An 18,954-nucleotide genomic window follows, 5' to 3' on the forward strand; every position below is an offset into this window, starting at 1 on the left:
TCTCTTATATCCAACCCACTTCTCTTATTTACGTTGCCCACCCCATGGGCATTTGAATTTTGGTGATGGTTTAGAGAAGCTGGCAGGAATCATTAGAAATTCTGCCTACAGAATTCCCATTGTGGCTCATCAGGTTAAGAACCCCACAAGTATCTATGAGGATATGGGTTCCATCCCTGGCCTCCCACCGTGAGTTAAAGGATCTGGTGTGAGCTGTAGTGTAGGCTTGCAGCTGCAGCTCTGATTCAATCCCCAGCCCAGGAACTTCCCTATGCTGCAGGCCGCAGCCATAAAAACAAAAATAAAACTGAAACAAACAAACAAAAAAGAACCCAACATAGTGTCCATGAAGATGTGGATTCCATCCTTAGCCTGGCTTAGTGGGTTAAGGATCTGGCGTAGGTCTCAGATGAGGCTCAAATCGGGAATCCAGTGTGGCTGTGGCTGTGGCGTAGGCCTGCAGCTCGTATTCGACCCCGGGCCTGGAAACTTCCAGATGCTGCAGGTGTGGCCATAAGAAGAATAAAGAGGAAAGAAAGAAAAAAAGAAATTCTTCCCAAATTATAAATTACTGAACATGACTGAGAGGTAGCAGAGACGGAACACACATAGGAGAGAAGATGTTTGGGGGAATTGAATCAATAAATTCTTTCTCTTAACTAGCTAAATGTCCCAGGGGGACAAAAAGTACACCCCAAAATATCATCAATATTTAATAGAAAGAAGTTCTTTAAATCAGTGTCTCCTAATGAAATATGCATAGGTAGAAGAGAAAATAGTACAAAGCCCAGGGAAAGCTCAGCTCTAGGTAAAGAGAAAATCACCTTTTTCTCTTTTTTTGCTTTTTAAAACTGCAACAGAGGCATATGGAAGTTCCCAGGCTATGCCACAGCCATAGGCAACATGGGATCTGAGTTGCGTCTGTGCTACACTGCAGATCACAGCAACGCCAGATCCTTAACCCGCTGAGCAAAGCTGCGTCCTCATGGATAATAGTCAGCTTTGCAACCTACTGAGCCACATCGGGAACTCCGAGAAAATCACTTTTCAATGAAGGGTCATGAAAGTCTATGTTGAGATGAGAGTTCAAACATTCCCAGCCACTCAGAAGAGAACAGATTGTGAAAAGACACAACTAAAACAAAGGCAACCCAAGAACTAAACTCACCATATGCATTTCTTAAGAAAACCTCACGGGAGTTCTTAAACCTACAAAGGCTATCACTGCCTTTGATGATAGAAAATAGCTTTTCTGCTCATGATTCTTGTGTTTCGCTGCCGCCGTCTTCAGAATTATGCTCATAAATTGTAACAGAGGTTGATTTCCTGGATCGTTCGTCATAAATTTCTTCATTTTTGGCAATCATCTTTTGCCTATGAAGAAAGAAGAGATGTATCACTATAGAATCAAAGGGAAGAAAGGGGAACAGGATATCTGTGGGGCAGAGAAATGTGGTTTTATTTCTTCACTGGAAGGTGGGGATCTCATTCCTTATTTTCAGGGGTTTTGAATTTAGTGGGATATCATATTTAGATTAGTAAGTTCCCATACGAGGAATTGTCTACTAAATTTACACAAATGAGTAACGTCCCTTTATTAAAGCATTGACCAAAATTTCAATGATTTAGGGAATTCCCGTCGTGGCACAGTGGTTAACGAATCCGACTAGGAACCATGAGGTTGCGGGTTCGGTCCCTGGCCTTGCTCAGTGGGTTAAGGATCCGGCGTTGCCATGAGCTGTGGTGTAGGTTGCAGAAGAGGCTCGGATCCCGCGTTGCTGTGGCTGTGGTGTAGGCCGGCGGCTACAGCTCCGATTGGACCCCTAGCCTGGGAACCTCCATATGCCGTGGGGGCGGCCCAAAGAAATAGCAAAAAGACAAAAAAAAAAAATAATAATAATAAAATAAATAAAAATAAAAAGCAAAAAAAAAAAAAAATTTCAATGATTTAGAACACATCTTCAGGTAACAGCCAAAGTTTTGACCTGAAGCTGATTTTCATGGGAAACAAACACAGCTCCATCTAAGGGTAAACCACTGATACCTAAATCCCTTGTTAAAAAAAAAAAATTAATAAACAGAAACCTCAATTAAATGGAGCAGGGAGACCAGAATGGAGAGCTCTCACACCCTGCGTGGATAGCAGAGCCCAAAAGGAAGAAGACTCCTCTGCCTTCCTGGTGAGAACTCAGTCAGTGGGGCGTCCTGGACTCTTGGTTTATGATAGCCTCCCCACTTCCTTTCCCGCTCCTTAAAAGTGTTCTTCTTCCTTGCCTTACACATGGTTGCCATGGTTGCAGACCCCAAATTGCAATTCTTTGAGGATCTCAAATAAACCCTCCTTGCTGGAGAAATAACTGGCAGTCTATTTGTTTTAGGTCAACATTTTGGTGGTCTATGCGGGGATATACAAAGAAGACCTCTGATGATTCTGGGGCTGGTGAGCAAATGTGTATGGAACCCACCACTGAGCCCACTGAGTTTGCTGTTTTGCTCAATGACCCTGGAAAGTGAAAGCACATCTTTCCCCTGGATCCTCGCTCATGCCTTCTTTGTGTTTGAAGCTCGCTAGGCTTTATTCAGGATCCATTTTAAGATTTTTGTCTTCCTGGTTAAGACCCTGTTCTATGTGTGAGTACTCATTTGGCACTTTGGTCTGATTTTGAGATTAGACTGTCTTAACTGAAGCTGGCTGTGAAGCTGTCAGCCCATTCCTTGGGGAAGAGGGGCTGCTTCACTGAAATGGTGTCAGTTCAGCTATGGGCCCATTCCTTTGGAATAGGATTTGTTCTCTGGAAACTGATTGAAAATCCTCTGATCTGGGTCCTCCGGGATCAAGTTCTTTCTTTCTTTCTTTCTTTTTTTTTTTTTTTTTTTTTTTTTGTCTTTTTGCTGTTTCTAGGGCCGCTCTCGTGGCATGTGGAGGTTCCCAGGCTAAGGGTCCAATCAGAGCCGTAGCTGCCAGCCTACACCAGAGCCACAGCAACACAGGATCCGAGCCACGTCTGCAACCTACACCACAGCTTACGGCAACGCCGGGTCCTTAACCCACTGAGCAAGGCCAGGGATCGAACCCTCAACCTCATGGTTCCTAGTCGGATTCGTTAACCACTGCGCCACAACGGGAACTCCAATCAAATTGTTTCTTTAGAACTGGCTGGTCCTTGCTCATAGTCTGTTTGAGTGGCAAGCCGCTTGAATTGAGCTGTTTGAGCTATTTGAAAATTATTCTTTTATGTTAAGAGAAAAACTTATGAGAAATGGAATCCCAGTTATCTAAATATTTTAACAGTGTTTCCCTCTATAGGGACTCTGGTCAATTTTATGTTTAAAAACTGTATCCTTTCTCATGTGCATGTCTAACTAGACAGACCAACTTGGAGGCAAGTTAGGATCTCACTGGCCGTTGTAGGGAAATTTTGAAATCCCCAAACTTAATTTTCTTAAAACTAAATTGGACTAATACCTTACACATTTCCAGAACTGAGGGGACTGCTTATCTTGATTGGTATTTTGAGGCTTCCAAATATTACCAGGAGTCTAAAATTGCCTCTCCGCAAAATAAGATTTTTAAGGTTAACTGAGGCAAGCTAATGATTAAAGAATGATAAAATGGCTCCTGAATGGCTCTTCTTGGTGTCTTTGTCTCAAGCTCCATCTCTGGCCCATTCTGAGTCTCTCCCTTGGCTCCTCATGGCCAGACTCTGCCTCTGGCATCATGTTCCTCCTTCCCTTCTCCGCTGCCTACACTTCCTCTGCACCTTCAGTTTCTCTGTACTTATTTCTTTACTGACCTTGCCCTTCTTTCTGAAACTCTCCCCCTTCCCTTTTCCTCTGAACCTGTCAGAACTGGTCCTTTTAAAATTAAGCCTTCTGAGAATCCAGATCTCTAATTTCTCATATTCCTTTGACTAAAGCCAAACTGTGAGCCATAGTCAAAGATTATTCCAAAGTAAGGGAAGACCCTCACAGATTTGCTGAGGAATTTACTGTAGTTATTCAAACTTATCAACATGGTTTCTCTGGCTTCTGACAGTTAAGTCATATGCTTGTTGGTGAAGGCCAGGCCCAGCACTGGATGAAAACCATGAATTGGGAAAATCCTGAAAGACCTCTAAAGTTACAAGCAGGAGACTAGCCCGCTATCATTATATGGCTCAAGCAGCCACTAGGAAGCTTCATTGGGTAGTTTCTAGGGCTTTTCCAAAGCCCATTGATGGGAACAAAATTCAGGCTTGCACACAAAAATCTGATAAATCTCTTCATGACTATTGCAATTGACCTCAGATTGTTTTTAAAGAAAATTCTGGTTTTCCTAAAGAGGTTAATTCACCTAGGTAGCTTTTAACTCTTTCTTTCTTTTTCTTTCTTTCTTTCTTTCTTTCTTTCTTTCTTTCTTTCTTTCTTTCTTTCTTTCTTTCTTTCTTTTCTTCTCTTTCTCTTTCCCCCTTTGGATATGTTTTCTTTTCTTTTCTTTTTAACTCCATGTTTCTTAGTGGGCTGAACTGGGATCTTTCCCTTTTGTAAGAAGGACCAGGATAGAATGAGACACTATGTCCACCCCACATTTAATCTGGCAAACCAGTGCTCTCTCTCATACTCTAGATGGGTCACCAATAGGGGAGACCGCCTACATACTTAATCTTTAATTCTAGAAAATGAAGTTTATTAAACAAGACCAGACCTCTCTTAGTTTCCCCTATTGTTGCAAAAAGCCAGCACATTGGAAAAGAGATGGATACAAACTTAAATGCTTCAGATACTTTCCGGCCTTTAATCAGCCTCTCCAACCTCCTCCCAGTTCTCAAAGATAGGGCTCCAAGGAACTGGAGCCTCCCTCTTAATTGGGTTGGAGAAATATTTCTCCAGATTGGGGATGAACCTCTTCCAAGCCTAATTGACATCAGAGCCACACAGTGCCCAGTCTCACTCTTATAAAGCAGTCCCTGCCTCTGAGTGTGAAAACAGTTCAAATAGTGGGGATCCAATGAGACTCAAGAGGTTCCTGTCTCTGAACCTATTCTCTTGGTCCTTTGACACATACACACCCTTTTTTCCTTAGTTCCTCCACCCCTACTGATTTATTAAGCTGAGACTTCTTAGACAAGCGTCATGCCAGAATTTCTCTCTCCCCAAAGGGGGAAATAATTCTAGAATTTGACAACAGTCATCAAAGCAGCCAACCAGGTGAACCAAATGACCTTGTGACATCTTGTATTTGCTCTGACTCCCACAGCACTGGAGCGGATTCTGGAAACTCAGATCTCTTGTCCCTGTTAAATCAGCTACCAACCCCATTTATGAGCAACATCTCCACCTGATTTTGGCAAAATCCACAGCACACCTCCTATCAAGATTCAAATAGAGCCTTTGATTCCTCTTTCCAGAATGAATCAACACCCTATGAGTAAAGAAGCTCTTCAAGGCCTAGAACCCATAATAGAAGACCACAAGGCTCAAGGCCTTGGAGTTGAAAATAACCCTCAATCCTAAAACTGAATGTATTCAGAGGCTCAGGCAAATCTCATGGGTCCTTCTGTATAAAAACTAACATAGGCAAGGGAGAGGAGTCTGGACACATTCCCGGCACCACTTCAGATGAACTGACCTCAGTCAGTAACTTCTTTGGCCAGGCTCCCTGCCAGCCGTGCCTGTGCCTGGACTTCACCAGGGAATACCCAGGTTCACTTCCACCTATGCCTCATCCCACACCCTCCCCCTTTCTAAAGATAACTCAGCCATGTCTTTCTGGGCAGCATCATTCATACCTTAGAAGAATGTTTTCTTCTGTCAGGTGCTGGATGGTGCACTGAAACTTTTCTTCAGCTTCAGCGAGCTTGGATTGGAGTGCTTTCTCCAGATTTGCCACCATAGCTTTCTGCAAGACATGTACCTTTTAACAGCCATCTTTCCCCAATGAGAGCTGCCCAGAGACCTGGTTCCTCCCTCCAACTCCCAAGCCCAGTCCAGCCAGGACCCACCTCTCTCTGGAGCTCCATCTGGGTTTGGTAGAGGGTTGTGTTAAGTGATTCCAGAATAAGAGCTTGAGCATGCAGCTCTTCCTCTAAGACCTGTGTAAGGAGAAATCATTTCGGGACTTCGTGATGATGTCTACTCAGTTATTCCCTTCTCCAGGGCACCTGGACTAGACTGTGAAAGAATCCACTTTAGCTACGCCTTCTCCTGCCCTGGTACCATGCTCTCTTAAGGCTGCCTCTTCTGTGTCTCACTCATCCATACCCTTCCCTTCAGCCTCACTGTCACTGCCCCAGAGCCAGCACTCCTCAGCGCTCACATGGGTTGTCCAAATAGCTCTCCATCCTCTCCTCATTAAACAAGTCTTTACTAAATATCTAGTATGGATTCCAACTATATGACTTTGTGGAAAAGGCAAAACCATAAAGACAGTAAAAAGACCAGTGGTTTCTGGGAGCTGGGAAGGGAAACAAGGAGGAATAGGAGGACAGAGGGTTTTTAGGGCAGAGAAACTGTTCTGTATGATGCTGCAACAAAGGGTACAAGGCATGATGCATGAGATAAAACCGATAGGATGTATGGCACAAAGAGTGAGCCTAAGGTAAACCACGGACTTTAGTTGAAAATGATGTATCGATATGGGTTCAACTGTAAAAATTATACTGCTGGAGTTCCCGTCGTGGCGCAGTGGTTAACGAATCCGACTAGGAACCATGAGGTTGCGGGTTCGATCCCTGCCCTTGCTCAGTGGGTTAACGATCCGGCGTTGCCGTGAGCTGTGGTGTAGGTTACAGACGCGGCTCGGATCTCGCGTTGCTGTGGCTCTGGCGTAGGCCAGTGGCTACAGCTCCGATTCAACCCCTAGCCTGGGAACCTCCATATGCCGCGGGAGTGGCCCAAGAAATAGCAACAATAACAACAACAACAACAACAACAAAAAAGAAAAAGACAAAAAAGACAAAAAAAAATTATACTGCTAATGCAAGATGTTAACAGTAAAGGAAATTGTGCACGTGTGTGTGTGTGTATGTGTGCGTGTGTGTGTGTGAGAAAGAGAGAGAGAGAGAATCTCTGCACTTTTTGCTTAATTTGGCAGGGGGAGTTGCTGAGCCCAGGGCATGCAAAAGTTCCCTGGCCAGAGCAGTGACCCGAGCCACAGCAGTGACAACACTGGATCCTTTAACCACTAGGCCACCAGGGAACTCTTTCCTTAATTTTTTAGTAAACCTAACACTGTTCACAACAACAAAAAAAATCTGCTAATTAGAAAACTCTACCCCCTCAAACCTATTACTGTGTAAGGCATCAGGGATGTTATGATGAATAAGAGGATGAAATTCCTATTGTTATGGGTATACATGCTAGTGAGAGATGCAAAACAATTTTAACTAAAAGTAAATAAAGTACATACAAAATAAACTGAAAACGAACCAAGGATGCAAGTGCAGGGAAGGGATAAATGTGGAATCCACTTCAGAAAGATGCTGAAGAGACTATAAAAATGAGCCAGATGGGTCTCTGCTTTCAAGTGTCAGCCCCATTTAATTCCTACTTATCTTCGGGGCTTTTGTCTATAAAGAGCATCCTCCCAGAATGTATTAACTGGAGAGGCACCATCACTTATGGCAACAGCATTGAGTGCTGAACCCAGTCATTTTGCATTTTTTCATTTATTTATTTTTATTAAACAATTATTTGCTACTTACTGAGTGTCTGTGATATTCCAAGCACTGTTTTAGAGACTGAGGATTAGCAGTAAAGAAAATATACAAAAATCTCTGCCTTAATGGAGTGTATTGGGTTTGATGGTTATTAAGTCTGTGTAGAAGAATAAAACAGGAAAAAGGAAGTGTCAGGCAGGTGGTTGAGCGTTTAAGTAGAGCAGCCCTTGAGAAAGACCAGAAGGAGCTAAGGAAGTGAGCTGTGGGGACATCTGGGAAAGAGTTTTCCAAGAAAAGAAAATAATCAAGTACAAAGACCCCAAAGTGGGAGCAACCTGGCTTGTTGAGGAAACAGCCAGAAGTCCAGTGTCCCTGTAGCTGTATGATGATGGAAGAAACAGAGATGAGGCTGGGGGGGAAGAACCACCTGTTGGGTGGGCAGAACAATCCCAGGACCAAAACAGGATGGGAATAGTTCATGTTTCCACCAGCCAGAGCAAAAAAAAAAAAAAAAAAAAACAAAAAACAACAACAACAACAAAAAACAAAACAAACAAACAAAAAAAAACACCTTTTAATACACAGAGTATTGGGTGAAATGCTCAGAAGGGTATTATCTCAGGAGTGCAGAAAAACTAGTCCTAGACCAAGACTGCTCTAATTCTGCCTAACAAAGCTTAAAAACAAGGCTCGAAAATTCAAACTGTTGTCAGTAACTTAACTGAACTCCAGAGCAAAGCTCAGTGATATTTAAAGGGATATAAAAGTATTTAGCACACAACAAAGGAAACTTCACAATAGCTGGCATCCAATAAAAAAAAAAATCACTAGACATGCAAACAAGCAAGAAAATATGACCCTGCATGAGGAGTAAAACAGTTGATAGAAGCAGATGTAGAAATGACACAAGTGATTAGATTAGTAGCCAGGCTCATTAAAGTAGTTATTATAATACACTGAGTCTGCCTTGCACCAAAACCCACTCTTTACCTTGTAGGACACTGTGCTCTGTTTGCCCAACAAGGCTGAACCCGTGCCTGGGTTCTCAGATATCATGCCATGCTTTCATAATGCCTAAACTTTCCTGAAACATGTCCACTTTGGGTCCACATTTACTTCTCGGTGGAAGAAGAACCACAAGACAGTTTGTGAGTTGACCAGTTTCCCTTTTGGTGGCTCCCCCATGGGCAGTGCTTTAATTTATTCCTAGAGAGGCTGTGGGAGTGAGGTACACTCTGAGTTTTAAGGAAAAGCTTGGAGTCAGAGTTCCAGGAGGGCAGAATTGTACTTTTCAGAGCTTAAAATGAAGAATCTGGCATTTTACTGTTTCAGGTCCTATTGCGGTTTGAGCCTTGTGAGAAATGGAAGGCATTTAACACTGAAGATCACACAGTATATTGTCCGTATGCTTGTTCAGAGCTGGCTCTAAAAAGACAACAATGGCCTTGCTTTTCAGACAGTTTTAAAATCCTTTTTGACTTATTGAATCTAGAAAATTAAGCTTTAGGTCTTCTATTTTTTATTGGTTTGGGGGAAATTACCATAGATTCCATTTTATGGAGAGTGTATCTATTTTAGCGATATATTTGTAAGATGTTAACTCTATAGAAAAAAAATGAGCAAACTTACCTCTTTGTTCTTCCTCAGCTCCTCTAATTGCAAGGTGTCCCTTTCATGTTGTTTCAAGAGCTCCTAAAAATAATTTTGGAGAATGTCAGCACTGGGGCTCTGGCACTTCTTTCAGAAAATGAAGAAAGCCAGAAGAGAATTCAGGAATATTCACCAAAGTTTAGATGTTTCTTTAATGAAACACACATTATAAGCTAATGACATAACATATTGAAGTTAAATAATGAAAATCTGAAGTTTAACCTTAGTGCATTGAGACATGTTAAGAGAGATCATATTTTCATCAAAGGCTTTTCTTGTTAGGGTACAGATTTAATAATGTTAAATATCCAGTTCTCCACAGATTGCACTTTATATTCTATGCAATCCCACTCAAAATGCCAGCAGGCTTTCTTGACAAGATAATTCTAAAATTTACATAGAAATACAGAGGATATAGAAGAGCCAAAATAATCTTGGAAAGCAAGAGCAAAGTTAAAAAATTTTTACTCCTTAATTTCAAGTTGCAGTAATTAAGACACTGTGTTGTTGGCTTAAATATAGACAAAAAGTTGACAAAACAGATGGAGAATCCATTCCACCCCCCAAATACAACAATGACACCAAGGCAACTTAATGGAGAAAGGAATGATTTTTTTTCCCAACAAGTCATTCTGGAAAAAGGAACGTCTATCTGGGGAAAAATGACCTGTGCCCTTTGCCTTGTTCCAAACACAAAAATTATTCAAAATAGATCATAGAATCATAAAAGCTAAAACTATAAAGCTTTCAAAAAAATAGAGTATCTTCACATTCTTGGAAAAGGCAACAGTTTCAGAGACGACACAAAAAGCTATTACTGTAAAAGGAAAAAATTGATAAACCAACTTTCATCAAAACTAAAATCTTTAGCATATGGAAAGACAACATGAGCAAAATGAAAAAGCAAACCACAGACTGGGAGACAGAATTCACAACATGCACATCTGATAAAGAACCGGTATCCATGCTATAAAAAGTACTCCTACAGGAGTTCCTGTTGTGGCTCAGTGGCAACAAACCTGGCTAGTACCCATGAAGATGCAGGTTCAATCCCTGGCCTCACTTAGTGGGTTATGGATCTGGTGTTGCCGAGAGCTGTGGTGTAGATCGCAGACATGGCTCGATCTGGTGTTGCTGTGGCTGTGGCATAGGCCAGCAGCTGCAGCTCCAATTAGACCCCTAGCCTGGAAACTTTCATATGCCGTAGGTGCGGCCCTAAAAAACAACAACAAAATATTCCTATATACCGATGGTAAAACGATAAACAACCCAACTTCTTTTTAAATGGCAAAAGAACCAAAACTTCACAAAAGGAGACATATAAATGGTCTAATATTCATATGAAAGGTTTCCTGACATAATTAGTCCTCAGGGAAAATAAAATCATAATGAAATACCACTTCATACACATCGGAATGGCCAAAATTAAAAGATTGGTAATAATAGTTTTTTTTTTAAGGGTCGCAATTGCAGTATATGGAAGTTTCCAGGCTAAGGGTCCAATTGGAGCTGCAAGGGCCGGCCTACACCACAGCCACAGCAACACCAGTTCCAAGCCACATCTGTGACCTACGCCACAGCTTGCAGCAATGCCAGATGCTTTAATCTATTGAGTGAGGCCAGGGATTGAACCTGCATCTTCGTGGATATTAGTCGCATTCTTAACCCACCGAACCACAACGGGAACTCCAGGAATACGAGTTGTCATTTATATAGAACAACTGGAATTCTTATATATTTAAGATGCAAGAGTAAAATGGTACAAATCCTGTGGAAAATACCATGGTAATTTCTTATAAAGTTAAATCTATCCCTATCTTAGAGGCCAGTAATAACTCAAGAGAACTGAAAGTCTAAACCTTCAAAAATAGTTGTACAGGGGTGTTTATAGAAGTTTTATTTGTAAAAGCCATACAAGGGAAACAGCCGAAATCTTCAAAAATAGAAAAAAGGTAAGCATATTGTGTGATATTCCTGCAAAGAAATATTCCTACTGTGCGATAAAAAGGGAGAAAGAACTGATGTGAATAATTCATGGATAAATTTCACAGCAGTTATACTGAGAGGAAAGAAGTTGCAAACGGAAGAGTATATACTGTATGATTTCATTTATAGGAAGTTTAAGGACAAGTGAAACTAATCTATATTCATTGGAATCAACAGAGTCGTTGTCTTGGGGCAGGTTTTGAGGGAGACATGGCTTAGCGGGAAAGGAACATAGATGTGCCTTCTGGCTGATGAAATATTCTAGATCTTGATTTGAGCGTTGGCTACCTGGATGAACACATTTGTCAAAACTCATCAAACCTGAGTTATGCATGATCACATTTGCTTAATTTAGTTTGCAACAGTGCTTTTCCCTTTGGGTACAGTCAAGGATGAGGATGTTCAGGAGTTCCCGTCGTGGCGCAGTGGTTAACGAATCCGACTAGGAACCATGAGGTTGTGGGTTCGATCCCTGGCCTTGCTCAGTGGGTTAACGATCCGGCGTTGCTGTGAGCTGTGGTGTAGGTCGCAGACGCAGCTCGGATCCCACGTTGCTGTGGCTCTGGCGTAGGCCAGTGGCTACAGCTCCGATTGGAACCCTAGCCTGGGAAACTCCATATGCCTCAAGCCTCGAGTGTGGCCCTATAAAGCAATAAATAAATAAATAAATAAAATAAATGAAAGAATGAGGCTGTTCAGAGACTGGGATTTTGGCAAATAGGGAATTTCAGGTTCAGTATATGTTTAGCATTCTCTTGTTTCCTGTTAATGCCAATTTTCATTCCCATAACCCGGGGGTAAGACTGTCTAAAGGATTGAAAGATGGACAGTCTGCTTGCATATATTCCCAGGGAAGCTGGGAAAGGAGGATCATGCCCCAAAAGACAAAAAGCTTGCCTTGTGGCTGAGGCACCTCTGGGAAACGGACATCCCACCCAGACTGCACCTTCAACCACTGATACGCTTTGGGCTGAGTTACCTCCTTCTCTTGATTGAAGTTCTCAAAGATAGCACTGTAGGAGTCACTTAGTTTCTTCTTCTCTTCTTCTGACTCTAACTCAAACTTTTTGGTTATCCTATGTTCTGTGGAGGTGAGGCAATCACATATATGTGTAAATGCAGGAAAAACAGACACAGAGAGAAAACCAGGGTAACTGAAGATAGTGGCAATTCTGGCCCGGGTCAAAGTCAGGTCCTTGCAGGTGTTTGGCCTCTGATGCGCACCTGGAGATGCTTGAGAGTGAGGTGAATATGTGGCTGGTTCTCTATCACATCAGCCATACGGATTGCCCTCTAATGCCTCTGGATCCTTTTGTGTAGTTCATTTTGGATCTGCTGCTTATTATTTTGTCCAATCCCTCTGCTGAAGTAACCACTATGTTTTCCTGGATACCTTTACCTTAAAATACAGCTTTTGGCTAATGTGACTTTTCCAGCCATAAAATTCATTCTGTACTTAGCCCTGGGGTAGCAATAGGCTTAAGAGGTCTTGGTTGGAGGCAGATGAACCTGCTAGCAGAGCCCCAATACTAAAAAGGAGGAGAGAAGGGTGAAGGGCTTTTACATCGTGGTGCTGGGGATGGATAGGGAAACAACCTCTGGGCTCTCAGGAGAAGTGTGGACTGAGCTGCACGATGAAGAGATAAAGTCTTCTCTTCCAAAATTGGTTAGAGCATCTTAATGTTGACATGACCACATAGTACGAGGAGTCTGGGAGATGACCTAGGCTACGCTGCACCAGGATTCCAGGTAAAGTCTCACACAGGAGCAGCTCCACATCCCATTCCCCAGCCTTGACTCCAGGGTCTTCATGCTACCTCGTCGTAGTCCAGGGTGGGAAGCGCCCTGTGGATGACCTCCAGGGAGTGTCTGCATTTATATGTCATCTGTTAAAGTTAACTAAATCTGATTGAAATTGGGTTGGGCTAGGATATGGAATAGGTTTATAGAGACTCCAAATTCTACTTCAACTAGTCCTCTAGGTCAGGGAACAGAGTCTCCATAGATTTCTCTCCCCATTTTCCATTTATGAGGAAGCTCGTGGGGTTAGGAGGGTCTCCTATAAAGCACTTTGCATGATCCAAGCTCTGTGCTGAGTATTGGAAACATTCAAAATATATGGTCATACATGAATGTATCAAATCACCATGTTGTACACTTTAAATGTATACAACCTTCTATGTCAATTATATCTATACATCAATATCTATCTATCGTCTATCATCTATCTATCTATCTATCTATCTATCTACCTATCACATGGCTTCCTGGAGTTCCTGTCGTGGCACAGCAGAAATGAATCCGAGTAGGAACCATGAGGTTGTGGGTTCGATCCCTGGCCTCACTCAGTGGGTTAAGGATCTGGCATTGCCGTGAGCTGTGGTGTAGGTCACAGACATGGCGTGGATCCTGAGTTGTGGTTCTGGCGTAGGCCAGCAGCTACAGCTCCAATTAGACCCCTAGCCTGGGAACCTCTGTATGCCGTGGGTGTGGCCCTAAAAAGACCAAAAAAAAAAAAAAAAAAAAAAACCACCAAAACCCAAAAAACACATGGCTTCGTTTGGGTAGGACATGGCAGCATGAAGGCTTTCAGTGTAAAAGATTATGCTGCCCTTTCCCCAATAAGTGGATATTTGAAACTAATTCAACAGCTTTTTTTCTGGAACTTTGGTGTCACTCGTATCTAGATAACAAGTCTGATCACCCACAGATGTCCCCAAGCTTGTTCCAGCCCACGACTACTCAACTTGCAACCAGTGAGTTCTGGAAGGTACAGTTTAGACTTTCGGGTGGCTAAACTCCATAAAAGACTCCATCCTTGTTGCTCTTTCTTGAAGACTCCAGGCACCTTCCATTCAGGAGTCCAGCCATGTGGCCCATCACTCTTGGTGACTCCAAGTCTGCCTTCCTCCAGTTGAGACCAAACTTAATGCCAGTTTTTTGGCGCACCTGTCATCCAAAGTCCAAAATCTCTGTACTCACTTTGCTGTAGCAGGATCTTTTCCCGCTCCAACTTCTCATCCTTCTCCCATTCTGCCTTCTTTTTTGACCATTTGTCCTCCATTTCATCATAAATGCTGTCCTGTGGAGGCATAAAGTTACCATGAAGAAAAGCATCTTTTTTTTTTAAATGTATTTTATTTTTTATTTATTTATTTTTTGTCTTTTTATTTATTTATTTTTTTTTAGGGCTGTACCCACGGCATATGGAGGTTCCCAGGCTAGGGGCCCAATTGGAGCTGTAGCTGCTGGCCTTCTCCACAGCCATAGCAACGTGGGATCTGAGCTGCGTCTGTGAATTACAGCACAGCTCCCGGCAATACCGGGTCCTTAACCCACTGAGTGAGGCCAGGGATTGAACCCATGTCCTCATGGATACCAGTCACGTTCGTTAACCACTGAGCCACAGCAGAAACTCCAGAAAAGCATTTTGAAAGGCTGCACCCTAGCTCCAGGCCCAGCACTGGGCCCTCTGCAGATTCCCTTACCAGGGATGTTTCCTGGGGGCCCCATATGGTAACCGGTGGGAGTCAATTCCAGCCCAGCCTCCCAAGAGCCTACAGAACCCTAAAGGTCAAAGGTAAACTTTGCACAGTGTCTGCCCCATTGGAACTGGGCTTCCTTTGAAGACAGACAGGGTTCCCCATGTTGCAGACACTCATGTTGGTTCCCTCTGAATCGGGAATCACTCATGAATAGCACAGGAGGAAACAGGAGAATGTCTCATTGTTCATTTTTTTTTTTAATAATTATGTCTACTATATTTTACTTTTTTTTTTTTTTTTTTTTTTTTTTTGCTTTCTGGGGCCATACCTGCAGCATATGGAGGTTCCCAGGCTAGGGGTCTAATCAGAGAATTTTTTATTATAGTTGATTTACACCTCACCTACCATATTTTCTTTCAAGTCATTGATGAAAACATTGTACACAATAGTGCCAAGTCAGAATGCTGGTTCACTCCCCTGAAAGTCATTGATATTCATCAATTAGAACTCCTTTAGGATTATTTGTGTAAGAAATGCCTTTGTGCTTCCTCTTGCTCTACTTCCACTTGCTCTGTATTTTCTTTCTTTCTTTCTTTTTTTTTTTTTTTTTTGCTTTTTAGGGCCACCTGTGACATATGGAGGTTCCCAGGCTAGGGGTATAATCAGAGCTAAAGCTGCCAGCCTATACCACAGCCACAGCAACGCCAGATCCGAACGGCATCTTCAACCTACATCACAGCTCACGGCCGCACTGGATCCTTAACCCGCTGAGTGAGGCCAGGGATCGAACCCGCAACCTCATGGTTCCTAGTCGAATTCGTTTCCACTGAGCCATGACGGAAATGCCCTATTTTCTTGTTTTTGCATCATGAGATTTCTTACCAAATGATTTGTCAAAATATCATAGATATATCATGTCTAGTAATTCTATCTAGACATTCATTTGAACACTTAGGGAAAAAATGGGAGGTTTTTCTCAGTGTTCATTTTTTTCTCAGCAAACCTAACTTCCTCTGTAGTTGGGGTTAAATAAGCCTAATGCGATGCTGTCCTGTTGGTTGGCTCAGACCTCATGAAGGTGGGACATCAACACTGGAAGGGCCAGGACCAGGATGCTGCCGGTAAGGTCTCAGAACCCTGACCCTACTTCCTTCTCAGGCTTGCAGCAGGTTCCACACGTGGTGAGCCTCAGAGCTCAATTGCAATTGCTTGTGGTCCTTTAGCTAGAGGGTCTCATCCTTTTCAAGACTAGGAGGCAGGTCAGTCTCCACAGAGCTCACCCTCTCCGGCAAGGCCCAGACTGAAGCAAATACAAAGCAGACCTGGGAAACTGGGGCACTTTAACCGCTTGCCAATTGATGCTTCTCTTAGGCCCTGCCCAGTGTTTCCTCTGACTTGTATCAAGGGGCATCTTCAAAAATGAGTCTTGAATAGAAGCTCAAAACTGAAACTGTGAGTTGGAAATAGAATTGCAGAGGTGGTACTGAGGCTTCACTTGGGTTCCTCCCTGGTGCTGTAATCAACCGTCGTTGTTTGCCTGAGACCGAGTTCTTTCTTGGGACTCCAGACCATCAGTGCTAAAACCTGAAAAGTCCCTGGCACACCAGGACCAGTTGGTCACCATAGGATGGAGGCTTGCTGCCCAGGCCCTTCCTCTGTCCACTTCTGGTCTCCCACTCTCTGATCCCTCTAAGGGGGGGAATCATGCCTTAATTCTGGTTCCCTGGGCTTCTATCAGATTAACTGATGAAGCAAATGGGCCATGTTCTGAGAGGACGAGGGCCTCCCCCTGCTCTGCCTGAGGGAGTCGTGCAGAGTGACAGGGTCTTTTTGGATGGCCATTTGGCCAAATGCATCAAAGGCCTCACGAATGTTTATTCTATTTGACCCAGTGCTCTGCTAAAATCAAAGATGTTACAAAGTACAAATATAAACAGTGGTTGTCTAGGGGATGGTGATAGTTCTTTCTTTTTGTTGTTGCTCTTGTTGGCTTTTGAATTTCCATTAAAAAACAAAACAAACAGGAGTTCCTGTTGTGGCACAGTGGAAACGAATTCAACTAGGAGCCATGAGATTGCGGGTACGATCCCTGGCCTCGCTTAGTGGGTTAAGGACCCGGTGTTGCCATGAGCTGTAGTGTAGATTGCAGATGCGGCTCGGATCCCACATTGCTGTGGCTGTGGTATAGGCTGGCACCTGCAGCTCCAATTAGACCCCTAACCTGGGCACCTTCCTATGCCACGGGTGTGGCCCTAAAAAAGCCAAAAACAAACAAGCAAAAAAACCCAAAACAACCCAGTGAGCAGGAATTACTTTTGTAATCACAAACATATTTTCCAAAAGGCTTCCTTAGGGTCCAGGTGACTGACTGGTCCTGCAGAGTTGCCCTCACCATCGTCAGGTTCAAGGATGGTGGGAATTTCAGGAAACTGGATGCAGCAAGTGCCACTTGAGGTTCAAGGAGGCTGGGAACTTCAGGAAATTATTTTCTGGGCAAGAGCTCTCGATCCATCTCAATGCCAGCCAGGGATGAGCCTTGCTTCTTTCACTGTCATAATCTAGAAGGAGCTCTGAATCTCACCTGATATATGTGAAACATATTCTTCAAATACTTATATTCCTTTCCCATCTCCTCTGGACAAAAGGAAAACAACAGGGTCATCATTATTTCTCTGAAATACATGTTTTCTTTCTTTTGTTTTTGTTTTTGTTTTTGTCTTTTTTAGGGCCACACCCAGGTTATATGGAGGTTCCCAGGCTAGGGCTTGAATCGGAGCTACAGCTGCCAGCCTACACCAGAGCCACAGCAACACCAGATCCGAGCTGTGTCTGCCACCTACACCACAGCTCATTGCAACGCTGCCGTATCCTTAACCCACTGAGCGAGGCCAGGGATTGAACTCACAACCTCAGGGTTCCTAGTTGGATTTGTTTCCACTGCACCACGACGGGTGCAAATACATACTTTCAAGTTCAACTGTTAACTCCCCTGCCCACCTCAAGCTCATCCCGCTAGTGGTGAAACCATGGTGTGGCCTCAGGACACACTCTGGATGCTTTTAGAAATTCAGATGCCTGGACCCCACCCTAAACCTACTGAATCAAGGTCTCAGAGGCCAGACCCAGTGTCTGTCTGTCAATAATATGCTTCTCAGGTGACCGATGCACACCGAGTCTGAGAACTAATCCCTGGGGCAAACCTACCACTGAAGGAAAAAGAGAAGCAAAACCTTGTAGGGTGTATCTACTTCTCTCTTCTTAAAATAACGTTCCCTAATGTGCCTCGGCTTTGAAAACAATACATATTCTCTTCAGAAAATTGGAAAACCAGCGAGATGCAAATATCAGCTTTTAAAAGCGTAAGATAAAAGAAAGGGAGAAGATTACAGAATTTCTCCTACTCCCTGTGGAAATAAGTCTATAAACTCAGAATTCTGAAGGAGATACACTTTTCCCTTCTCCAGGGCAGCATAAATAAAGGGAAAAGTGGCTCGCACAACCCTTACAAGTGACCAGGCCATACAAATCATAGAGTGTCAGTTAGAATTTAATGAGATTATTTTACAGGTGAGGGAACTTGCTGAATTGGCACAGTATTACATTTGCAGATTTTTTTTTTTTTTTTTGTCTTTTTAGGTTGTACCCACAGTATGTGGAAGTTCCCAGGCTAAGGGTTGAATCAGAGCTGTAGCTGCTGGCCTACACCACAGCCATAGCCATGCAGGATCCAAGCCGTGTCTTTGACCTACACCACAGCTCACAGCAACGCTGGATCCTTAACCCACTGAGCAAGGCCAGGGATCGAACCTGAGTCCTCATGCAAACTAGTTGGGTTTGTTACCACTGAGCCACGATGGGAACTCCCCATTTGTAGAACTTTTAAACATTCTTTAAAAATTGCTTTCTAATTCTTTTCACTCTGATAAAGGCAGGTGTTATTGTCCTCAATTCCCCAAGATTCAGGGAGATGAAGGAACTTGCTCAGATCCCAAAACAATCCCAAAACGTGGCTGCGGGCCCTTCCATCTTCTGGGTATAGGGAGGACATTGGTTGACAAGACTTCCCTTTTCTTCGGTTTTATTATCAATCACTCCCTCTTCCTGGGCATTAGAGGGAAAACCTCGAAATCCTAGCGGAGTCCACCCACAGCCGTGGGAGTGCCTTGGCCCTAGACCCACACGGTCAGCTTCCACCC

At 43.2% G+C, this 18,954-nt stretch overlaps 1 protein-coding gene and 1 long non-coding RNA gene across 8 annotated transcripts in view; both read right to left on the bottom strand.

The window, feature by feature from the left end:
• Nucleotides 1-18,954, bottom strand: part of LOC146396078 (uncharacterized) — a 1,511,729-nt gene that overhangs the window by 1,039,446 nt on the left and 453,329 nt on the right. The gene's annotated exons all lie outside the window — the stretch shown is intronic.
• Nucleotides 701-18,954, bottom strand: part of FLACC1 (flagellum associated containing coiled-coil domains 1) — a 35,521-nt gene continuing 17,267 nt past the window's right edge. For 6 of the 7 annotated variants that reach the window (XM_084998369.1, XM_084998370.1, XM_021075450.2 and 3 more), the window contains 7 exons: nucleotides 17,340-17,392; nucleotides 14,256-14,355; nucleotides 12,253-12,356; nucleotides 9,267-9,329; nucleotides 5,982-6,071; nucleotides 5,769-5,878; nucleotides 826-1,374 (listed from right to left, as the gene is read on the bottom strand). In XM_084998369.1, coding sequence (XP_084854495.1) covers nucleotides 1,257-1,374; nucleotides 5,769-5,878; nucleotides 5,982-6,071; nucleotides 9,267-9,329; nucleotides 12,253-12,356; nucleotides 14,256-14,355; nucleotides 17,340-17,392 — 638 coding nt within the window. In that variant the 3' untranslated portion in view covers nucleotides 826-1,256. Of the gene's footprint in view, nucleotides 1,375-5,768; nucleotides 5,879-5,981; nucleotides 6,072-9,266; nucleotides 9,330-12,252; nucleotides 12,357-14,255; nucleotides 14,356-17,339; nucleotides 17,393-18,954 lie in introns of all 7 variants that reach the window. The other variant, XR_014828892.1, reaches the window with a different exon arrangement.

The sequence above is a fragment of the Sus scrofa genome, chromosome 15 (genome assembly GCF_054392235.1).
Source record: "Sus scrofa isolate SSC_HxYL_T2T_F1_AM1 chromosome 15, Sscrofa_HxYL_maternal_Yorkshire_Landrace_v2.0, whole genome shotgun sequence".
Taxonomy (NCBI): domain Eukaryota; kingdom Metazoa; phylum Chordata; class Mammalia; order Artiodactyla; family Suidae; genus Sus; species Sus scrofa.